Source organism: Melanostigma gelatinosum, assembly GCF_949748355.1.
Source record: "Melanostigma gelatinosum genome assembly, chromosome: 19".
NCBI classification, from domain to species: Eukaryota; Metazoa; Chordata; class Actinopteri; order Perciformes; family Zoarcidae; genus Melanostigma; species Melanostigma gelatinosum.
Window position 1 is genome coordinate 10,340,985 of NC_136652.1, and position 23,956 is coordinate 10,364,940.

A 23,956-nucleotide genomic window follows, 5' to 3' on the forward strand; every position below is an offset into this window, starting at 1 on the left:
GAAAACATTACACGATCATTTTTATCAACATTGTAAGTGAATTGTATTGAAACATTAGCTAACAACTGTCCGGTTTGGGGTACAACTCCGTTAAATAATTGATACATTTTCAAAATATTGGCAAATTGGTTTATCAATTCATTGACTAACTGTTTTAGATCAACACATGTTATTGTGGCAGTACAGCTCTATGGATTTGGACTGTGGTTGAAAAATAAAGAAAAATGAAAGAAATATCAGTAAATAGACCTGAATTATAGGTGGTAAGAGAAAGAAAACACATGATTAGTGCATATTTGCAGGCTGTTGTATTTGGACATGAGTGTGTGTGTGTGTGTGTGTGTGTGTGTGTTTCTTGAGTGCATTCTTAAAATCCACGTGTCTCAGCCATGGCCTTATTTAACTTCTCTGGCATACAAATATGACCAACGACAATTCCCAGAAAGCCCCTGAAGGGAAAGACGCTGTGACGTTACATGCAAGCTAAATGACTCCTGGATATTGTAGTTTATGAATAAACATTGCTTTCTCTTTTGATAATATTAAAGAACGTACTAGTGTTAAAACCCTTCATCGCTTAATCCATCTCTATTTTGAAATTAATCTACTGTAAAAATCACTAAGAAATGTCATATCTTTTAAATGATAGACGGAAGAAACAACTCGAGAAACTACATTTCCCACGCGCCCCCAGGATGTTGCGCATCCGCGTTGCGCAGTGGTACCTGAGCGTGTGAAGTGTAGTCACGTGGAGAGTCCACTTCGGTTCTGTCCAAACAGAACGTGAGCATTTAGCAGTCTGTTAGAGCGCCGGTCGGTGCTAAACTGATCCATGTTGTTTTTTTAGCCACGCGTCCCTTTAAACTAGCCCATTTTATCGAAGAATGAGTGACAACGATGATATCGAAGTCGATAGTGACGTGAGTATGGCCACTTTGAGCTTTTTACGGATGTTATTTAGCTAGCTGGCGATGTAGCTGAACTAGCTCCGCTAGCGTTAGCTCCCAGTAAGCCTGATAGCTCCTCTGTCTTCATAAGTGTGTTTTTATCGGGCTTCTTGTTAACTGAAACGCAACACTAGCCTTTCTCGCCACAGAGCGTTATTATAAACCTGTTAAATTTAACTTTCTAGTGACTTCAGCGAGGCAGTAAGATTTGCTGGACAAATGTGGCTACAATTGTACTTTTTGTTCTGTTTCTTTGCAGGAAGACTCACCGAGATATCACTGTGTGGTGCGTAATGCTGGGGGATTCTTTTTTTCTTCCAATCTTGAGAAATGTTTAACTGTTGTTGTAAAGTTGATTTATCCATCACATTCTGCTTATTTTGTCCGGTATTTAATCGACCGATACGGTTATTCTGTGGCGGTTGATGTCGCTCAAACGTACTTATTTCTGCCTTGTGGCACAAGTACATTTTTAAAATTAATATTCGTGCACGTAATCTTCTGTGGCATTGAACTACAGTGCATTTATATAATTACGTGTAGCGATTGTACCTCGGTAGTGCATTGCAGGGTGTCCCCATCCTGCCTGTCCGCGGCCATAGGGAGACTGTGACACGACGTCTATATTTAGACCGAAGGTTTATCCCGCTACAAAGCCTTTATTGTAGCATGTTTATTATTTCCCTGCTATAATACAAATCTCTCTGTGAGCGGTGGCAGTCGGTTAGTCTCTCCGAGTCGTTTCCCCCGCGGTGCTTCACCTCACACCACGGGGGGGTTCCACTCCTGATCATTTTTTTTCTTTTTTTTTGTTGCAAATTACACATCTAGGTCATCTCCGTAAAGAGAGACCGTTTTGCATCCGTGCCGCATTCACGATGAGGGTGACGATGAACAGAGGGTGCTTGTTGCGTGTAGCCGCGCCTGCATCTCGGACAAGCCTCCGTGTCAGGAAGGAGGTGCTGCGGGATGTTTTCCTGTGTTGCAGCCAGTGATTAGAGCCATCTTCTCTCTACAGGCCCACTAAAGGGCTGGCAGCCTAAATGAATGACGTATAGCTGCATCGCACACTGGCGCTAGAGGAAAAAAACACCATCACCTCCTCCACCACCACCCTGCTGCACGACTCCACTGATGCACACAACACGACGACTTACCTCCAGTCACATTGCCAGCATTAGAGTGCAGAAAGGCATTCAGGGATCAATAGGATTGCATTTTAGAATATACATTCGCGATATTAAGATAGAAATAGTTTTTTTTTCTGCTGGTGATCGTGGTTGCTTTTGCGTCATCACAGAGCCACTTGAGGAACTCTAAACCTGATTTCAGTTCACTTACCATCATTACAGAAGCTATAAAATATGTATCTCCTGATGGCTGTTTGTGTCACTCAGACAGTTGCCTCCATCGCTGCATGTCTCCTGTAAGAGCTTTATAATCTGCAGGCATATAAATAGAGCTGAATTATTTGGGGAAATATTTAATAGCTTCAAACGCGGCCAGCTTAAACTTTCACTTGCTGCAGCTTGTTAAGACACTGGTAAATTGGCTTTGTGCGGTATAATTTAAATTTCAGCTCTTGTAATTTCAAAATGGCACTTTTTTTCAAATTTGATAATTTCGATAAAAAAAGATGCATCATTGAGGCAAGCATTGAAATAAAATCTGTGAGCACTAACGGTGTGGCAGATATTGAAAATGTTACACGGTGGGTTTGTGAGATAAGATACTGACAGACTGCTTTATGTCCTGTAAAGCTAAAACATGAACAGGCAACCGTTTATATAATCGTTTAAATACAAAACAGTCTACAATTCACAGGTTCATTCTCAAATGTTGACATTGCAGCAAGTTTAATATCCTGAGGCTTCCTAACTGTTTGTTGAACAAAACAAGATTTAAATATGTCCCCGTGGATTCTCAGGGCATTTTACACTATTAGCCGACATTTTATAGACTAAAGTGTTAAAATAATCGAATCAAAAATGAAACCAGCTGTTGTTGCAGCTCTATTTGGAGTCTAGCTTCACAGAACATGCTGTTGATTTTATGCTATCTTTTTACTTTTATTTTTACACCAGTGGTGTCATTCGCCCCGCTGCAGCTTCTGCTTTATTGGTGTTTACCACGTTGTTTTTAGTGAAGGAAGGTTTTCCACGTTCTCCACCCGGCGTTCATGCGGACCGTGTGAGACGGACATCGGTATCCAGGAAGCTGCGCCACCCGGAGCAGTTATGTAAAGTGTCGTGGTCAGGTATGAATAGAACGGAGGGAGCCGCTCGGCTGGCGTGTCCTCTCAGGCAGCTGGCTAAAGCTATCGGTTTTATGATGGCTGATAATGGGTGTTCTTAGGTAATTGGACACCTGTTTTTCGGGCTGCCTGATGTGCTTAACAACTCCCGTAGTTCATACCAGGTAGCTAAGAAGGCACCGCAACATGTAGTACAATTACCCGGAGTTATGAAGGTAGTTTGATATCAGTAAACCTGTTTGTTCTTCATCCTAAAGTGAGATGCTCATAAACCTCTCATGCAATGAAACAGAAGCTACATCAGTCTGGAATATATATGTACAGTTTGAAGTCGTTCAGAAGTGAAGTTAGGTGACATGCGTCTATAAACCGTTGCTTCTCAGCGTGTATTCTGATATATTTCTTTAATATAATGACGTTCCTCCTGTCTGGTTAGTACATTAGTCCATCAGAGAATGTAGCCTATGTATTGATATGCTGGTGTATCATTAAATATATCACGAAACATTTTATCCATATAACCCAATTTTTAAGTAGAGGTGATAATCCGCCCAGATCCGGATGCATCTAGTCTTGTAATCCATTCAGTCTTAGATGACGGCCTACATGACAGCCACACCTATCACACACACGTGTGTGTCATCTGCTGTGTGAACCCTCCTCCATGAACATCTCAGGAAACACTGCATCAAGAATAGTTGAATTCTGTAAAAAAAAAAAAACAAGAACATTTAAAATGGCAAGTGGCTGTCGCTTAGTAGAACATTTTTATTCCAGATTATTGGGTGATTCACCGAGAAAATATTCAAAGAAGTGATATTCAGGAGAAGTCTGTTAGGTGTTCACGTTAAATCACCCGGGGCACTCAATGTCCATGACTGCAAAGTAATTGCACACAGAGCAGCTCCAGAGGGGAGTGCTTAAATACGTTCTTGGATCTTAATTACGAAGATTAATGATATAAAGTGCCGCGCTCGATGTAAGAAGTGTGTTTTAAGAGTCAATACAAGTCTTGGTTTCCAGCTGATCACATGCTCAAATACGTCTTTAGTGTTTTGTGTGTGTCACAGAATGTGATCAACACTACTTAAAAATGTACTGCTGGGAGCAAAGTCTAAAGTGTATTCAGTATATTATTATACTTTAGTGTCTTCAGTGGTTCTTCAGATACAGAAATCGGCCACGTGTTCTTTCTAACCCTTAAACTGACACCATGCACATCACAATAGCAGCCAGACTTGTAATTGCACATGCCATCAATACCAGTCATGCGTTTGTTTGTGCCGGGGTTAATGGAGGGAGTGGAGCCTCGTCCTCTCTGTGGCTTTGTGTATGACACGAGGAGGAGGAGGAGGAGGCACGTGGTTCTAGTGGACTGGTCTCTCCTGGATGGGTTGTGGCTCTTGTGCAACAGGCCTCATGAGCAGCTGTCACTATGCCAGCCCAACTAATCACAAGCCGGGAGTTGTCAGTTACACGCAGTCAATTTTGATAACGCTGTTTTTTTATTTCGGTTTCAGTTTCAGATGCGCGTCATCTAGTCTGATAGTTGGTTTTCTTGCATTAAGTTGCTAAATAGGAGCTTGTATTTGTTCCAGATGTTTGGTGGCTGAGTCACACGTAACACGCCGGCCTTCCCACCAAACACATGACACACTGCGGGCATGTCTCAACCTGCGTGTTGTCTCACTTTGTTGCGACTTTGTTTTTTTTGTTGTTGTTGTGATCGTTGGACTAAAGGAGTCAGATGACGCCAGGTCACGTGACTTCTCCTGTGTCGTGGCCACACCACCGTGCCGTTTCATTGCTGGTATTAAAAATTGGGCCTTGCTCTGTTGGCGTACGAAGCGAGATGATCGGTCGCGCTTGTGCCGGCTTTGATTTGGCGTCGGGGCTTGATTTCTCTCCACCCGGTGACAGCGTGGATCAGGCCAGAGTCAGACGTGATTGGAGGCCGCGATGGTTTGGCCTAAAAACAGGTTGAACGACAGGCAGCAAACTGATCTGCCGGCTGCCTCTGGTCATGTGATTATGGCAGCCATCTTATGCCTTTACAGTCTAATTACAATACAAATGTGTGTGGTGGAAATGTTGAGCCTGGTAGGCGCTGTTATGAGCCTCTGCGTGTCAATTGGGGATGATATTTAACTTGGAGGGGGTCAAATAGAAGGAGGGGGGAGGCTCAGGAGGGGGTCAGAAGACAAAAAGGCAACAGAATACAGCAACTTGTTGTGATGAAAGTTGAGCGGTATTTGGTGCACGTGCAGTCGGGCCAAGGAGCATGTGATCAGTTTGTGGATTTAGTTTTTCCCGTGAACTCTTGCGCTTAACGTGAATAAAAAAAAATGGTGGCATATTAATGACACAATTGTCTGTCATTACATGTATTTTGAGGCAGATGTGAGATTGTTGGATTAATCTCTCAATATTTCATTGTTGTATTGTGCAGTCTTGTTGGAGAGAGCTGATTATTTGCCAGCTAGTTTCTGAAACTTTAGGTTTCCTCCTTTGTCCGTTTTCAATCAATCTTAAAATGATTTTTTTAATGAGACAATTTAAAAATGACTGATAACATAAAATATACGGCAGGTCCGTTTGTTGACCTCTTCGGCTAACATCCTCCGAAGACGTTGATTCATCAATAATCTGCTTCTGCTGCTGTAACGGTGCAGTTTATGAATTAGTTTTTAAAATTTCAATTGTAATCTATTTACTGACGACAACCAGCAGATCCACGGTAGTTATTTCCCCTCTGTTGTGTAGTGGACTGGAGGTCTCTACCAAATAACAGCATCCAGCAACTACTAACACAAGAACCCGTGTTATTCGTGTATACGGCTTCAAAACTTCAATCTCAACATTAATGTAAAAATACAAGGCAACCAAGAGTCATCACATTAAGGATGAGCTTTTGTTTTTGATAAACTAGAATCAATTAGGGTTAGATCGGTATGTTCTTCCGTCGTGTCATCGTAAATTGTCTTTTTTCTGATAGTAAATATAAAATCTTTGGGTTTTTGGACCGATGGTCGGACAGAACGAGCAATTATAAAGATGTCACTTTGGGGTTCAGACATTCCTCAGTATTTCTATTGGATGAAGCAATTCATCAAGAAAAATAATCTGCAGATTAATCAATAATGAAAATGACCCGTAGCTGGGTCCCTGGTGACATCTTTTGTGACGTTTGCCGCCGACACAGAGTGAAAACTACAGAGCCAGTTGTTGTCGTTTGTGTAGGTGGACCTGTGACACCCCCGCTGTCCTCTACCCACGCTGCTCTGCTGTCCGTCTAAAGGCCGTGTGGCTCTTGTCATTGCAGGCAGACAAACGGGCGCACCACAATGCCCTGGAGCGCAAACGTAGGGACCACATCAAAGACAGCTTTCACAGCCTGCGGGACTCTGTCCCCGCCCTGCAGGGGGAGAAGGTTGGGAAAGCTCAGCCTGCCAGTCCTCCAGGCACACGATGTTCCGGCTCTCATGTAAGGGAACTTTTGACACGTTTTATTAAATGGTGAAGTATGAACTGTACTGCACATGTTGTGCATGGGTGAGTGCATTTCTGTCGTGATGTCATTTTAATGTTTTCTTTCCTTGTTTGATTAATACAGAGATGCAGATGTCTTTACTTCCTTCATTGTGTGTGTGTGTGTGTGTGTGTGTGTGTGTGTGTGTGTGTGTGTGTGTGTGTGTGTGTGTGTGTGTGTGTGTGTGTGTGTGTGTGTGTGTGTGTGTGTGTGTGTGTGTGTGTGTGTGTGTGTGTGTGTGTGTGTGTGTGTGTGTGTGTGTGTGTGTGTGTGAGAAATGGTTGAAGGGACTGGGAGGAGGAAAGATGGTGGACGAGTGCAGACTGGCAGCAGCAAGACAGTCTGAATGCTTGGGCCAGCGTTCTTATGAGGACATTTAGTTGCTCTCTTCCTGTTTTGACAGTGAGAGCGTTTTGGAGAGCTGGTTCAGTAACTGGGCACACGCTGTGTTATTTTCCCCTAAAAGAGCAGCTCATGACTGACTCAGTAGGGGGGGGGGTTTAAGAGACGACATTTCTTCTCCAGCTGTTCCAGTCTGCAGCTTAACGATAGGAGCGTGAATGTTTATGAAAGATGCGTGATGAGAACTGTGTATACGCGTGTCTCTAACCGCTGTCTGCCAAACAGGCGTCTCGAGCTCAGATCCTAGACAAAGCGACAGAGTACATCCAGTACATGAGGCGAAAAAATCACACGCACCAGCAGGACATCGACGACCTGAAGAGGCAGAACGCTCTGCTGGAGCAGCAAGGTAACCAAGTCTCTCTGTTCTTCAGTTTAGGGTTAGACCGATGATACCACACGTGTTGTTTGCAGAACGTCTGCGCTAGCGTGTGGCAGATGTGAGGATTCAATACTTGTAGCCTGCCGATGGGGACTCTGATAACATCATCAGAAGAGGTTTTTGAGTTTTAGCAAATCAAATTTGACCCTCCTCCAGCCGGCGAGGAGGGAATAGAAATGCTTCAGTGCCATGTTTGTTTTAGTTTGTTGTGATTGTAGTGATAAAAGAGCATGCGGGTGGCTGGTTTGCGAACATGTGTCACGATCTCAACATCAAAGTTGTTTGTGCCGCCACAACATGAGACAAAGCTGAAGTTTAGACGGGACTGTTGATTTTGGCGAGTAGTAGTTCATGGTTGTGGACGTGAAGAGAGAATCTCCACGGAGGTTTCTGCCCACTCAGCAGAAGTGCGTTAAACACAAATGGATGGGACAACGCGCCCAATGTCCATTTTGAATTCCCAGATTATCTGCATTTCGTCACTGACTCGTTTTGAAATCCTCCCCGTGGGTTCTTGTGTGTCCCTGCAGTCCGCGCTCTGGAGAAGGTGAAAGGCTCCGCCCAGCTCCAGGCCAGCTACTCCTCGTCTGACAGCAGCCTGTACACCAACCCCAAAGGCAGCGCCGTGTCGGCGTTCGACGGAGGCTCCGACTCGAGCTCCGAGTCGGAGGCCGAGGAGCCGCCCAACAGGAAGAAGCTGCGCGTGGAGGCCAGCTAGAGGGGGCGGGGCAGTTAACACCTGGTCGGAGGAGGCGGGGCATGAAGGAGGGGCGATGAGAGGAAACGCAGCCTTCAAAAGCTCTCGAGGCTCATCTACCCCTCCTCCCTCCCCGTCCTCCCTCCTCCTCATGTGGGTGGGCTCACACCGGAGACTCATGACCCCGCTAACCTCCCGACACCGCCGCCACAATTGTCTCCCATTCCACCCGATCTCCAAGAACAGGAGGGAGGAAGATGACTGCTTCAACCCACGTAGAGAGCTTCAGGCCCCCCCCCCCCCCCCCCATCTCCTCTTTTCCTTGGTTCTCCATCAGGTATTTTCCCCCCGACAACATCTACAATCCCAAACCCAAAAAGAGGCAGCTTGGCTACTTTAGGACATGATGCGTTTTTTTGTACACTCAATACAGCTCCTCCTCCCCGGGTTGTTTTTTGGGCGGAGGGCGCTCCTGGCGTACCCCAAGCATTGCTTTATTATATATTTTGGGTTTTATGTTTTGTTTATTTTGTTCGTGATTAAAAAAAATCAGTTTCGAATTTACACACGCCTAGATAAATTGTCCCGGAGAAGTTTACCTTTTTAAAATACTAAAGTCAAACATTTGTAGCTTACTTTTTTTCCACTAAAGAATGTGACGCCGCTCTGAAGCGAACGTTAAAGTGATGCCCACCTCAGGCCCACTGGATCGCAGATGTTTTCTGCCCGACACGTTGTTGTGATCACAAGATTAAAAAAAAGAAAACAGGACTCTTGTTGAAATTGATGTTTTGAAGGAGAATATTCCTAAACTTGTACCGTATTTTGTCCTCTAGCTTGAAGTAGTGAATGACTAGGTGGCTGAATAAATTAGGCATCTCCGTTTTATATATTATAAACAGCATTGATTGGATGTTTTCAAGTTCTAAAGTATGTTATGCATTTTGTAGTAATCTCACGAGTCATGGAGAAATGCCAATTTCTCATAGTTTCCTTAAGGGTATGAAATGTCAAAAGGTAGCTCCCGTCGTTTGCAGTGCAAGGAATCGGAGTAATTCCCTGTCGATGTGTTGTGCTTTACACGGTAAAAATCAATGTTGCTGAATCTTCCCCCCCCCCCTCCAAGGAAAAAAAGGAAGCATTTTGCGTGTCTAGGAAACGTGTGTATGTATATGGTTTCCATTTTATTTCTATTTAGGATATAATTAGTGTAATAGTTCTGTTTGTCAGATTCCATTCCATGGAAATTACAAGTATGTTGTACATACTGCCAACAATTGTCTTGCAAGTTGAGGCCTACCTTTACTATGAGACTATACAATAAACTATTTTATCCTTTAACGTGCTCCTTGTGGTTATTTAGCACTTTAGTTTGTAACTCGTTTCAGAGATTGTTTCCCTCCAACAGCCCGCACTGACCTCAAAACGCCAATGTTTTATTCAGCGAGTGAGCAGATTATGTTCTGCACGTTTGATTCAAATGGGAGCAGTTCCCCCAAACTGTCAAAGATAAGTCAAACTATTGGGAAGTTGGACAGAATACAAACATTACCATGGTTCACTTCAGGAAAATAGGATCGAGTGGAGATACTTATTTTGTTGGAACTAGGAAATTTAAATATACTGACGCTTAAAACACTGGGGTCAGTTACTTTATTTAAATATATCTTGTTCTGTTTAACGGTCGACCGTTAAGTCGTAAAGCATTTTATAACACCATCATGAAAAGTTCTATACAAAGGTTTATTAACTGAGGTCAAACTGAACGTTTCACTTTTATTTTCAGGCAATGAAAACATTTGGCATCGCAAGCAAAAATCCAGCTAAATGCTAAACTGCCCACACACACACGTTGACCTTTTACTCAGGAAAACTCCTAAAGTCCAGCCCTCATTTCTACTGACGGTCGACCGTCTGAAGGTCTTCGGGGGCTCGTCTACGTGAGCCCCGCCTGCTGTTTGATGGTTCGAGTCAGTTAGCAGCGACGTCTCCGCTGACGACTAACTAGGACTGACGGTCACGTGATCTGGAGGCGGCAGCGGCCGGGTCCGACACTCCGTCGTCTGGGACAGGCAGCCGGTGAAAGTGCTGCAGGGCCTTGGCCACCTTCTCCGGACAAATGTTGTAAACTGGATGAGTTGGAGCCTACGAGACAGAACGAGAGGACAAGATAAAACTCATGCTGTACCAGAAGGTTTTATTCTAAGCCTTCCATTTCCTCCTATTCATGATCTGCTTCTTGGCTCAAAAGTGGCCTAATTTTCCAGCAGCTTTATCTAATCAGGTTCGGGTGTAATCACAGTTTCAGTATTACTTACAATGTGCGTCTTTAATTACAGTAAACTGCTCACCATCCAGGGAGACGTTTCATTGACTTCAGAATGAAACTAGTCTGCCAAAGAAGAACCCATTTATTTTAACGCTGCACTGTATTGGTAGTTTGGTAAGGGGACACAACATTGTAACGCCGCCTCAAAACTTTCCAGAATTGAATAAACACGTCTGAGGTTTTCAAAAAAAAAAGATAATGCTCACACTTCCACTAAATATGTGATAAACCCACTGCCGTTACTGGTTGGCTCCTGATTCTGTATTATAATCCAAAGAGATGACATATGTATGTCTGGGGGGGGGGGGGGGATACAACAGGAAACATGAAACCACATGCCCTCTTACAACCAACACCCCCGTCATTGCGTCGCCTTTTCCATTTGCATAAAAGTGTACCCCGATCAGGAAGTGAAGCCACAGACCGTCACACACTGAAGATGAAAGGCGTGCATTCAAAGGTGCATAATGAGGAACCGCGTCACGCTCTCTTGACTGAATAAATGCATTTGCATACCGCAAATAAATGGCAGATTAAAAGAACAAAATTTGTACAACACAGTGAGAAAATAAAAGGGCGAATTAGAGGCAAGATGAGCAGCTGAGACCTTTTAAAAAGGAGTCGAGTTAATTCCTTTATATTTTAAGGACGTGCAGATTAGACTCTGTTATTGCAACCATCACATCAAGCCGTTTGGTAATAAAGAAGTCTACGAGGAGCTGGACTAATATGATGATTATGTATTTTGGGCCACTACAGATACCTGTTGATCACCTTTCCTGGTGCAGATCAACGTAAATACTTTTCTGAAAGAAGAACTCTGCAAAAAGAACAGTTCTACAATCACCAAATTATTCCAACACAATCCATTTCTATATAAAGTAGCAACACATCCATTCCTCATTGGGAATAATCCACTTCTGGATGAATTCCACCCTGGTTGAGGCATTTCCCCCCCAGCCGCGCTGCAGTCTCACCAATCTGTTCTCCTCCCTGCCGAGGATCATCTCATGATGGAGGTCCACGTTTCCAAAGTGCTGTGCTATGGAGAGGCCGCTCAGGCAGTAACACGTGTGGTAGAAGTCTCTGGATCTGGACACATGGAGACACAATGCCGGACAGTGTAAAAGGATGTGCGCGAGTAAAGAACAACATGTGAATCACATTGTGGAGCGCTGCCACCAGCCCTTAGTGTGTGTGTGTGTGTGTCCAGATGGTGCTGTACTGACTTGCCAGGCTTATCCAGAAGCCCCCCTGTTGGGTTCTGACAGCACAGGAGGAGGTACTCCTGCAAGGCCTGCTGCTCGAACATCCACCGCTGCCGACTCAGCTCCGATTCTCCTGCGCAAACACAATACAGCCAGACGCAAAAGTCCTCCGTTACTCTGACGCCCACAAACACGACACACGTACCTTCTACTGTACGATGCACTTTCTGAGCAGTGCTTGCTACAAGAAGACCTCGTTCACAGTCAAATGTGATGATCGGTGTCTTTAAAAAACATGACCATGTTTTTTTTTTTGGGAGCAGAAACTGGTCAAACTGGAAATGAGCGGTTCAGTGTAGCAACAGTAAACACAAGTCGGCAAAGAGAGAAGCACTCTTAATCCCCTTAACGGGAGGCCTCGGGAGTGCGCCACACTTAACACCGGCATAAGGAGGTTCTCTCGGTTTATTGTGTATTGATTCTGTGGTGGCAATGTTAGTGGGGAAAAACGCAATTGATATCGAGTTGACTCTCAGGAGAGGAATCAGTTTATTTTCCACTTATTTTTTAATAAGAAAGAGTCACATTTATAGCTATACTATGCTAGAGTCCGGTCCGTGTGTGTTCAGACTTTGCTATGACCAGAGACACGGTACCTTCTTTGAATAAGGCTCTGTGGAGTAGCGGCAGGAGTCCAGCCTGCCAGAAAGAGTAGCAGCCGTCCACCAGTTTATTACAGCGGCCCTGGAAGCCTCCTTCGAATCGCATCTGTCTGCTGACGACCCACCGCTGAGGAGCACACGCGACACACACACACACACTTTAAACAATCTTTCTTCACTAGTTATTCAACTGTAACATGCAAATATCTGAATGTTCTAGCTTTTTAAAAAAGGCATTTGATGCCCCAGCAGTAATCTACACCATAAACGCTTCATGCTGAGTTTAGTGCCGTGTCTACTTGATTAGAATAGACGGGCCGATCACTCATTGGCCCGGCTGCGCTGTGGGAACTGTCCTGCGGGTGTGTGTGCTGATACTAGTCTACTAGCATGCAGGGAACTGGTTCAGACCGGTCAAATGCAAATTTCCCTTTACTATCACACCGACATTTGAAGACGTATAAATACCGACATGTATATTTACAGTTTGAAAGGACCAGCGTGTAGACGTTAGTGCCATCTAGCGGTGAGATCACAGATTGCAACTAACCAAGTGAATGATGAAGATGCAAACGGCTCATTTTGAAGCAACGAAAACACAACTCTTAGTTTCAGGTGAAGAAAACGTAGTTATGAGTTTTATATTCTCTATGAATCCCCCTAAATCCTATAAAAGTGTTCCTGGACGAAACCAAAGCAGCCAACACAAGCTGTTCAATAAGAGATAGAAACTCTCCGTGTCATTCGGCATGTGGCCTGCTGCACACGACTCTCTGGCCAAACTAAAGCTCCGGGGCTGCGGTTCTGCCCTCTTACTTCTCTGGAAGCCGGCACATGACGAGAGAGAATTCCCCTGAAGGGATCAACGCGGTGTCCCGATGGAAACTTTGACCTCAAATGTACCAAGAGCCTGGAGGCAACACAAACAAACGCAATAACGGCTACAGCTACGTCTCTAACAGGTTCTGCAAGACAGGAGATGGTGGCTCTAAGATGCGGAACAAACTCTGTTCTAAATAAACAGAATAAACACCAAAGGGCTGCACAGACCGTCTCCAGCTGTTTACCGACTGAAACCTCCTCTGGGTTGTAACATTGTATTCTTATTTAATCACAGCTGTGTGTTATCTGCAGACAGGATATTGCTTCAGCACATCCATCTTATTTCGATCTGTTTTCTGCGCGTCTGTAGGACTCGAGCCCAGCAGCCCCTCGGGTTCTCCTGTTGCCATGCTGTTTTAATACTTATTTGTTTTTTTTGTTGAATCAGCAAGAAAATGGGCCCAAAAGGTGATGGGAGCTCCTCACCAGCAACGCTTTGAGGTCCAGCATGTGCTCTTTGCCCAGGATGACGAGTGCAGCCGTGCCACAGAAGGTGTAGCCGCCGTGGGCCTCCAGACCCGGCACTCCGCTCAGACCTCCTTCCCAGTTCTGACAACTAGAGGCCAAAGGAAACGAAACATACGGTGAAAAAACAAACACACAATCCCCGGTTTATGGAGGAACGGGGTCTTTGATAAATTCAACAATAGAGCCGCTGTGGTGGGCTGTACCTGAGGATCCAGTTGGGCGTGTCCTCAAACAGTTTGGGAATGAGGATGTTTGTGAGCGACGCTACGGAAGCTGCACAATAAGCACTCCTATAAGACGGGAAAAACACAGGCTGATATGGGTCAAGGGAGGGGGGGGGGGGGGGGGGAGAGAGAGCGAGGTCTGCTCTTCCTACACTTACACATTATCATCCACATCTTGTTATTTTTAGCCGAATACAAACATCTTTTTTACGTGTGTGTAATCTGTCATCCTGGCCTTTTAACTTATATCTTTATGATTATTATTATTATTATTATTATAAGACTCCTTGAAGACTCCAGAAACGACAGTGAGTTTATCCAACAAGTCTCGTCTGTCTGTCCAAAGACTGACTGCTTATTTCTACGTGCGTGACCTGGAAACACACCTCTGAGCGCGCTCAGTGACACGACATGGAGCTTCTCTCCATAGATCAGGAATACAGGCGTGGAGTTCTTTCAAAATAAAAGACACTGGTCATTTTAGCCGAGTATCAGACTTCGCTAGTAGGACACATTCAGGGCCATGAAAGGAAATGTCCACTTGTGTTATCTTATCGCAGACGATACTTGTTAGTCTGATTAATTCATTGCTGGTTTTGGTGTTTCATGGGATTTGTTGATAATAGAGAAGACATTGAATATCACCGGACCTGTCCTTAAATGTTAAACGGGTTTGAGCAAATCCTGCTAAAACGAGGCTGTTTATTCATCGTTCTTGATCGGTTACGATAAGCGGTTTTTTTTATTTCATTTTTTTTTTTTTTACAGGACAGCGACAGATGAGCAAACCCGTCAGAGAGGAAAAGAGTTTCAATAATACAGAACGACAGCAGAGCATTAACTGGTTGGCAGCAGATAACAGAGTGAAACAGTAACTTTGGCTTTTGAAGTTCTCTGTTGAAACCGAGGACGATACCTCAAAGCTGCTTATTAAAAAAATCCACCGCCACACAGAGCAGATTCAAAGAGAGACACACACACACACTCCACTCTTACGCAAGAGAGCTGTGGGTATTTCTCTTTTTATCAACAACAAAGAGGAACACAAAGCACAAAGCAAAGAGAGATAAAGAAGGGAGGCATTCCTTTAACAAAAAATGTCCTACTTTTTCGGGGAAAACACCAAATGTGCCGACTGTCACACTGCAAAAAACTCAAGAAGGAATAACATTGTGGATACCAAGCGTGCTCCTAATTGTGACGGAGACTTTGGCGAGTAATGGATCTTCCTGTGTGGTGCGGAAACAAAGACGAGAACAGAGGGTGGAGGAGGTAGCGCCATCTCACCTGACATCCACCTCTCCTCCGACGTGCATCACGAACGAGCCATCTGGCTGCTTCACCGACATCAGGAAATCTAACAGCTTCTCCCTGGAGACGGCCGATGTATGGAGACACGAAGAGCGGGGGGGGGAGATAGAGGGGAGGCGAGAGAAACATCAAAGGGGGGGGGAAGGGGATATTGTAAATACTGCACATTTTCAGAAAGCGCGAATAGAAAGCAAACACGTAGCAGCTTCACCCGTCAAAATGAGTTAGTTGTGTAAAGACTTCTACCTGCTCTTATAAGCTATTGGTTAACTAGAAGATAAGTCTGTAATAATAGTAACAATTAAATTACACTGAATGGTATTTAAAGGCAAACATCATTATACAGCCACTGATTGAAATGTGAATATCATTACACTTAATAATACAACTAATTAGTGTTCAATTATTATTTAATTATAGTCTCAAGCCCTTTCATTCAGACTGATTGTGAAACCCTTCAGGTGATTTGATGTAAACAGAGGTTTGTGTATTCTTCTAGTTATCTCTTTCCAACAAAGTGTGATTTCTTTTATCAACAAATATCAACATAGGAAGCATCCCGACACCTCAGTATGAAGGAGTCTTATAACAATCACCGAGCTATTGACCACCGAGTCTATTTGAGTTCTATAGTGTTGTGGTGGGGGACGCCGTACCTGTCTATAACATCAAAAGCCTCCTCCGTGCCGATGATGCAGAGGGCGTTGACGGCAGCGTAGGTGGGCGCGAGGTGGGCGTGTTGTCCCGGTCCTCCGGAGAAACCGCCTGCAGCGCTCTGACAGCGAGCCAGAAACTGACACACGCTGGAGAGAAGAAGACCAAGAAGTTAAAGACCAAGAGTTGTTTAAATCCCTCTCCCCCCCCCCCACACACACACACACACACACACACACACCAAATAACAGAGGATGTGCTTCTTGCATATTGAATTACTGCATTTTTTTGTCACACATTAAAACACGATAACGGTTTCGATCCATGAGAACTGCGCTGGAAGGAAAAGCCAACATTAACCCTTTGCCAACCAGTCCGCCCGGTGTCGATACTGACCCGAGAACAGTGAACATTTCATGGGACACAGAAAGCAATCTGCTGTAGGTTACATTGTTGTGAATCCTGTGTGTGTGTGTGTGTGTGTGTGTGTGTGTGTGTGTGTTACATTGGCGCTGGGCAGTGCCAGCCGGTGTGTTGGCACGGCCTCGCGGTAATAATGTGTGTGCGGGTTGGCAGCCTGGCATCGCCACTCGCTACGGAGGTTTGCTGAGTGTTACGTCCGGCTGGCAGTAATTTAATGAGACGACAATAGAAGCAACAGCGTTTGAAGTTGCAGCTGCATAGACTCGTCTGAAACAACACACCTGCTTGTTCTGCCCAATAGCGTCGTCACAAAATAACGACGACTGGAGGAAAAACGCAAATTCCTTCTCACATCAACGACCACTACTGATTTAAGTGGGTGCTTGATTATAGACGAGAATTAAGATGAATTGTTTGCAGATATTTATGGAAAAATACAGAGGCGAGAAATTATTTAACAGCACAACCCTCACTCATATTAATGAACAACATAAATTGACTACTGCTCGTTATATGATCAGGGTTTATTTTATTCCAGTAAAAATGTCTTAACATCTGTGATGAATCCTTCTGGTGGCATGATGATAAAAAAAAGTAATTTTAAAGCCATATTTTATTTTTTAGAGCCTTGAAATGAAGACAAAACTCTTTCTCCATAATATCAGATGTAGTTATGTCCTTTCGTGGCGTATGCTGATTTACCACTGTGATGCTATTTGAGGCTTTAAAACAGGGGCCAGTGTGTGTTTATGCACAGTATAAAGCAGGGGTATTCAACTAAAATTCCAAAAGGTCCAGATCGAGAAAATCTCCTCGGGCAAAGGTCCGAAACATTACAATAATATCTAGCTCGCGCTATTTACTGCCATATATATATATAAATATATTCAAGAAGCCTAGTAGTAGTAACACCGTCTCTGTGTAGTCAACAACTGTCAAATCAAATAAAGTACACATCAATTATATTTTAACAAATTATTACTCAGTTTTCTTATTTAACTGGATGGATTATAAATAATACATAGACATACATAAATAAATGTTCTTCTCATTTCAAGTACAATAAGGGCTGGATTAAAGAATAACTGACATAACGGAAAGCTTTTCAAAAATGTGCATCTTAAAATAAAGTAATTCATTTTAGAAAAAAATAATTTCACTGAATTGTCCTGCAGCTTTAAATTCAGTTCATTCAGGTGTGAAGTGATGTCAAAAAGCCACAATATTATATTTGTCTCATCTTCTAAAAAGAGAAATTAGTGAGCATGATCTTTATCTGTGGTTATTAAGCCACTTGTTTCAGCTCTATTCTCTCTGTTAACATCCTTGTTGTGAAGTGAATTCACATGTTAGGATTCTGATCATGTTGGGCTCGTATGTTTATTTTCTGTGTCTTCATTTAAATGTGAGTGGGTACATTTGTTCAAAAGAGTTGTGGTTTGTCTCGTAGTGGCGCTTCATTTACCGCTTTTAATTATCGTCACGGTCTCCAAACATGAGAGACACACTGGTTTTAAACTGTCCGTGTGAAGAATTAACCTATAAGAGTCTGTTCATTCCTGGTTAAAGACTCTGGTCTCTTTGACCACTTTTCTCTTTTTGGAGAACGTCATGTGAAATAACTTCTGACTCACGCAATATTCTCCTGCTCTTCCTTCTCTTTCCTCGTCTCTCCCCCGGTGTGTGTGTGTGTGTGTGTACATCTCTGAATACCCATATTTGATTCGGTGAGCTGCATCACGTGTTGTGATTTGGTCGGTGCGTTTCCTGCATCGAGTACCGTGAAGGCTGAAAAAGCTGCGCAGCGCCGGTTAAAATAGAAGCGCTCTGTCAAAATAAAAACGATTTTAGGTCCTGGGTCCAGATACAACGGCGCCTGTGTCCGGTTCCGGACCGCGGTCCGCCAATTGGCGACCCCTGGTATAAAGCCTCCAATAAAAAATTAAGCTCTTTTTAATACTGGCTGTGTACCGTTGAACAGCCTTACGTTTAACATGAACTTAACAAAAATATACTTTTTTACTTTTAACATCTTGGAGCCATATTGGAAAATAACTGTCACTTTAACTTCCCTTGGATTGGTGTAAATATTGTGTCTTATAAGCCCATGTTGGTAGAGAATTCACATCACATCACTTGTAATATATACTTATATTATATTACACAATAAACCTACAGATATTGTTGCCATTAGACAGTTTGTGTGCAGCTGCTGCAGTTAATTGTCAGCAATTTTTCGTTGCAGCTACATTTGCACTGCTCTAGTAATTATGAGAACTGTGTAATAAATAATACAAAGTCTTTGGCAGTGCCCCTCGGTAGGAGTCTCGTTGTAGAGTGTGTAGCACTGTGTGTAGCACTGTGTGAAACTCACTCTGAGGCGACAGCAGCAGGAATGGGCTCCTCTAGTAACTCCAGACTGTGAAGAATCCAGAAGCAAAGCCACGGTCTGCTAGCATCCAGACACTACCCGGACATAGACACACACACACACACACGATCAGATGACCAATTACAGCAGTACACGAGATAGTGAGATCAGTCAGACAGAGACGACAGTAAACAGAGCAGCAGAGGCCCAGCCTTCAGGAGGGAAACGATAAGAGGCAGAGAAATAATCACACCACTTATTGTCACCGTTTACGATCAAAACAACACAGGAGTTTAACGTATTTTGTGCTCTTGATATATATATATATATATATATATATATTATATTATAATGACTCAGATTGTAATTTGCATTGCCGACATGGCTGCAAGATGGCCGTGTGATACCGTACCTCATAAGCATCTGATAGGTGCCGTAAGCCTTTCTTGAGGTATTGGTAGTGTTGTTCCCGCAACAACGTTGGCCTGAAGACCAAACACAGGACAGAAGCAGCGGTTAGAAAAAAAGAGCAGCAGCTTGGAAGTAAATGTCAGAAACAGACCTCTGAGAAACAGGCAACACTCATTTCACAGCCTTTGTAGAGAGGCGTTTCTTGGCCACGCTTTCTTTTTTTTCTTTTGTCATTTTGAATAGCAAGTGATACCTCAAGTCATAAGACAAAATGAAAAATGCTTTTCAGTCGGTTGTCCACCAGGTAATCTCTCTGCTCGCTTCTCTCTTCACATGCAAGGCTTTTGACTTTCTTCTTTATTAAAAAAAGAAGAAAATACAGGATTGTATTGGATTAATACAACCATTTCAGCACATACGGCCTGTCAGCGTTTCTTGTATTTATCCATCGACATCTTTTGGCTCTTCGGCTTCTTACTTTCTGTCAGCGGGAAAGTATTCTGGTCTGTCCTCATTAGGAACAACCAAGAAAAAGAAAAAACTACTGTCAGGTATCAAAATTAATATTTATAAGAGGTTCATCTGTCAAATTTAAAGACACTGTAATGCAGAATATTACATTACTGAAACATTGTGTTGTATTTTTTTTTTTGTGAGTTTTGTGCAGTCGCATAATAAAGGTCCATCTAGGGACTAAAACAGGAAACTAGCTCGGGCTCCTAATGCTGAGGCATGTTGCATTAGTACTTGATTTAAACAGTATTGTAGCAGCAAAACAATGTAATAAATAAATGTACAGTTCTTTAAAATGTCATGACGCCTAAAAAGTAATACAAGTTTCACTAATATTGCACCAGTAATGTAATAAACTGCCCCGATTGATATTGTAATAACATTTTTACCGTTAATGTAACAGCTCTCAGGCGGCTCTTTGTAAACACACCAGTGTTTGACCGTATGTGCGTCAGTGAGTCAAAGACGGTTGACCCTCCCACCCGGTCCTATTTACCGCCTGCCCTTTTCACGCACTGTTTACTGGGACGATTGTAATTACGCTCTACCTACAAAGGGTTAGTCACAGATCGCTGGCCAGGGATTCATAGCTGCCATCACTGCAACAATCGGAAGGGAGAACGAGACCGGCGCTGAGCAGCTAAAAGTCAGTCCGCCCACCCCGGATGTGGCCGTCAGAGACGAGGCTTCGACTCGGCTGTTTGAAAGTTGGGGGCAGTGAGAGTAGATTAAAACCCATAATTTCACCCTCAAGTTCAGCAGAACTAACATTTAAAACAGGAGGGCGAGAGAGAAAGAGCAAATACTGCCTTAGGCTAAAGAATAAATACGTCCAACCCTCTCAACTTTATCCACGTTGTTTTCAGCTGTCTCATACTGGTTTTCGTGGCATATTTGGCTGATTCTTTACACATTTTGTAACTTTTGGTAATAACACAGAGGGACATCGCAAATGCAAGGTTGTGTCTCTGGTTTCAGGAGTTCACATTCTACTGACACACACACACACAGCATTTTAAAAGTCTGACTCTGATGAATGAGTCAGGATCTGAAACGGGGGCTGATTTTAGGTTGAATTAAAACGTTTAAGTAAAACAAAAAGGAGAGATTTTCTCCACTGAAGTGATCCGTGGCAGTGTGAAGAAGTCTAATACAATATATATTTTTAATTCCTGGCTTCTTAAGGACTTCAAGAGATATAATATAAAGGTCACAATAAAGACTCAGTTACTCTTCTCACATCAGCACATTTCTGATTAAACTGCTAAAACGACGGCGAGCAACCCGGCCAGAACATAACCGACGCCTGGTCTCCCTTTCATGCGAGACGACGTCTCCCTATAACGAAAAGATGTGTTGAACTCAAGAGTTCAGCCCAAAACAGGTGATCACTACTAAATAAATGCATGACCTCCACCGATGAATACCGCTCCACTATTGTCTCTCGTAGAACATTTCCCTCATCGGCTGCTACAGCCGTGACATTCGGGTCCGTGCAGTTGTCATAGAAATGAGATGAGTCACCCCCATCAAGAAAGAAAGAAAGAAACCATTTTTATTGTCATATATATTTTTACACATACACGAAATGTATCTCTGCATTTGACCCATCCCTGTATATAGGGAGCAGTGGGCTGCCATTGATCAGCGCCGGGGGAGCCGGGGGTTCAGTGTATTGCTCAGGTACACTTCGACACGTGACACGTCCCAGTCGGGGATCGAACCGTTGACCTTCCCAGACGACCCTCTTAACCCAGTGAGCCACGGTCGCCCCGAGGAGACTGATGATCAGCTAATGGCAAAGTGTGTGTGTGTGTGTGTGTGGGCTGATCGACACACCCTTTAGATAACAGCCGCCATGCATCTTCCCTGCAGCCACCTCTACAGGCAAACAGCAGGCGTGTGTTGGTCCAAAACCACCACAGCCAATGAGCAGAAGTCTCTCCCGATGGCGGTAAATGTATTGGACAGTACTACGAGTCCTATGAACAGGTGATCGTCATCGCTCATATTGCATGATATGCTGAGATCATGTCTTATGTCACGCAGTCACATGTCTGAAGCACAAGCAGAGCTACCCAACTTTCCTCTGTCTACATAGAGATGATGCAGATCCACTTATCTTTGAAATCAGATTAAAACAACGTGGACCTAATGGAACATAAATGACTCACTATGATATCATGTAGCTTGGGCACAGGTTTTATGACAGAAGGATTTTTTTGTTCTTGTTTTTTGAGACAATGCTGAGTGTAAAGGTCAAGGTGAACAGAGGGAAAATAATCTGAGCAAAAAAACCCTCAAAAACAAAACTCTTCAGACCCAACCACAAATAAGGTTCTCTCTGCGTACTTACTGCGGTAGGCTGTGTATCTGCTCGTAAACACTGATGACTTCTTCAATGCTGCGCTCCACTTTTTTCTGGTGAAAAAGAAAAGAGGAGAGAGGAGCGCGTTAACTCCAACAGTCATTACAAAGGCCGTTTGTGAGCTAAAGAATACCAACAACCAAACAGTGAGCCGGAATTTGATTTAGCCTTTTCCTTATCACGCGGGTGCAGATCTTTCTATGTTGCCAAGAGGTGAAGCGGTCCTAAGCGGGGCCACTGGATCTAGCCTTGGGCCAGGCTTTGTCTCTGTGGTTGGCATTGGAGAGTTGTGGAGAGAACCACGGACTGTATCCGTTTTATATAAAAGGTCATGTCTGCCAACAACACCATTAAATATTGTGAAACGCTAAGAGTATTTTTGCAAAAATGGTCTAGTGTGTTTGTCTATGAGCTGAAAAAGTTTCAGGCACTGTGCTTTTAATTTGTTAGAGCTATCACTGATCCGGTCCAGGTTAAGATCCCCATCATCAATGACTCAGAGGAGGCATTCAGTGTCCAGAGCTTTGCAATGTGTCACATGCATATCCCAACTAAGACTTATGTCCGACACAACATGTTCATATTTCAATGGGCTCTGAGCAAAAGATGATTTCGTGGACAGTGAGGCAGTCTTGGGATCTTAAGGCGAAGGCCATGTTTCAGTCAAAAGGAGGACATCTGGGGACATTTCATATAACAAAACTTGGTTATAGTCGATATTTGGGAGCAGGCCTCTGATGTTTAAATGGAACAGACCGAGCCCCCTGATGTGGTTTCAAGTCATGAGGAGTTTCAAGTGTAATATGCTCATTAGAGGTAGCAAGGGGCAGAGAGTGGGCACGGTAGACACAGGAAGTTAAATTCGATTTTTGAAAAACATCATTTTATAAGAGTAGCTGAAAAACATAAATAAGTCATATGCCGATTACAATACATCTGTGTATTGGCACTATACTTTCTTGGGTCTCTTAATTAAGTGGGCCGTGATTGAATTCAACCACACACTAACTCAAGACCATAACATATCTAATTGACTTGGAGCTTCTCCTCTGAGTCTCGTTAATGTACATGGGCCGTCGTCTCAGGCTTAGCCAACAGCTAATTTAATTAATACCTAATCTCATTAAGGTAACATTACAATGCTAGCTAACTAAAAGTTCTAGTTTGCTAACTAGCTAGCTAACGGGACGCTAACCAGTATCGAGCACTCTTCTCATCTATGGGCTGATCCGTTGCAATAGGAACTTAAGTGTGTGAGTTGAATTTTCTGTCACTTTTCCAGACGCGCCTCCATCCAGACTGGCCAGCAAGCAGTGTTAGCATTAGCCACATTACCTAACGCAGCTAACCTGTGCCTGCGCTCACCTGCTCCACTGAAGTCACCGTTTCCACCTCGTCATCCACAAACTTTTCTGCGGAATGACACTCATTGAAGCACCGCAAAGGCGTCGGAAACCCGTCCATGGTGTTCGTGGGACCCGTTAACTGCAAGGGGTGCGGGACGTGTAGCGATGCCGCTAGTTTTGTAGTTCGCTCAGTTTGACTCTGCTCACTTCCTGCTGTGGTTGGAGTGGGCGGAAACTACGCGCACACCCGCTACGGCGTCTCCAAGGGATCAAACGTCTCTCATTCCCTGATACCGACTGATACACACAGCCTCGTGTAAACGTGTTCGACGTGAGGGTTATAATACAATATGGATTAACGAGTAAGTTAATGTGTACACGTTGTATTTAATTGGTGTTATGTCACCAACGTCGAAAGAAGCCAGCCCACCGCGCGCTTTATTTCTACCGTTAATCTGTTCTGCATCAACAATACAATACCGGAAGTGGTTTGACTTTTCCTTCAAAAAAATAACATTAAAAAGTCTTTGGATCTAATTTCCTGCCAAAAATTAGCAAACAAACAAAATGTGTTT

At 43.6% G+C, this 23,956-nt stretch overlaps 2 protein-coding genes across 3 annotated transcripts; one reads left to right on the forward strand and one right to left on the reverse strand.

Annotated features, from left to right (window-relative positions):
* The first annotated feature begins 766 nt into the window (after window positions 1–766).
* On the forward strand, window positions 767–9,552 carry LOC306793589 (protein max-like). 2 transcript variants are annotated; one of them, XM_079291254.1, is made up of 5 exons: window positions 767–920; window positions 1,207–1,233; window positions 6,524–6,685; window positions 7,358–7,481; window positions 8,045–9,552. In XM_079291254.1, exons 1-5 carry the CDS (start codon window positions 885–887, stop codon window positions 8,230–8,232), a joined length of 537 nt encoding a protein of 178 aa, XP_079147380.1. In that variant the 5' UTR covers window positions 767–884; the 3' UTR covers window positions 8,233–9,552. The 2 variants fall into 2 exon arrangements, with proteins under 2 accessions (XP_079147380.1, XP_079147381.1); XM_079291255.1 differs by lacking the exon at window positions 1,207–1,233.
* Window positions 9,553–9,941: 389 nt separating this feature from the next.
* On the reverse strand, window positions 9,942–23,565 carry fntb (farnesyltransferase, CAAX box, subunit beta). The gene is made up of 12 exons (XM_079291336.1): window positions 23,401–23,565; window positions 22,024–22,088; window positions 19,156–19,228; window positions 18,747–18,838; window positions 15,952–16,098; window positions 15,272–15,355; window positions 13,964–14,050; window positions 13,719–13,848; window positions 12,405–12,537; window positions 11,770–11,881; window positions 11,518–11,632; window positions 9,942–10,356 (listed from the first exon to the last, which is right to left on the reverse strand). The coding sequence occupies exons 1-12, from the start codon at window positions 23,497–23,499 to the stop codon at window positions 10,216–10,218; spliced, it is 1,278 nt and encodes a 425-aa protein (XP_079147462.1). The 5' UTR covers window positions 23,500–23,565; the 3' UTR covers window positions 9,942–10,215.
* Window positions 23,566–23,956: the final 391 nt, after the last annotated feature.

What these genes read in the sequence shown, in the direction of transcription:
- fntb (XM_079291336.1), bottom strand. Translation starts at nt 23,499, where the DNA reads ATGGACGGGTTTCCGACGCCTTTGCGGTGCTTCAATGAGTGTCATTCC. An exon ending in CAGAGCCTTATTCAAAGAAG is followed by an intron (nt 11,882 to 12,404) that starts GTACCGTGTCTC and finishes GTGTTTGCGCAG; the next exon opens with GAGAATCGGAGCTGAGTCGG. An exon ending in CTTCTGGATAAGCCTGGCAA is followed by an intron (nt 11,633 to 11,769) that starts GTCAGTACAGCA and finishes CCATGTGTCCAG; the next exon opens with ATCCAGAGACTTCTACCACA.
- LOC306793589 (XM_079291254.1), top strand. Translation starts at nt 885, where the DNA reads ATGAGTGACAACGATGATATCGAAGTCGATAGTGAC. An exon ending in CACCGAGATATCACTGTGTG is followed by an intron (nt 1,234 to 6,523) that starts GTGCGTAATGCT and finishes TTGTCATTGCAG; the next exon opens with GCAGACAAACGGGCGCACCA. An exon ending in CACGATGTTCCGGCTCTCAT is followed by an intron (nt 6,686 to 7,357) that starts GTAAGGGAACTT and finishes TCTGCCAAACAG; the next exon opens with GCGTCTCGAGCTCAGATCCT.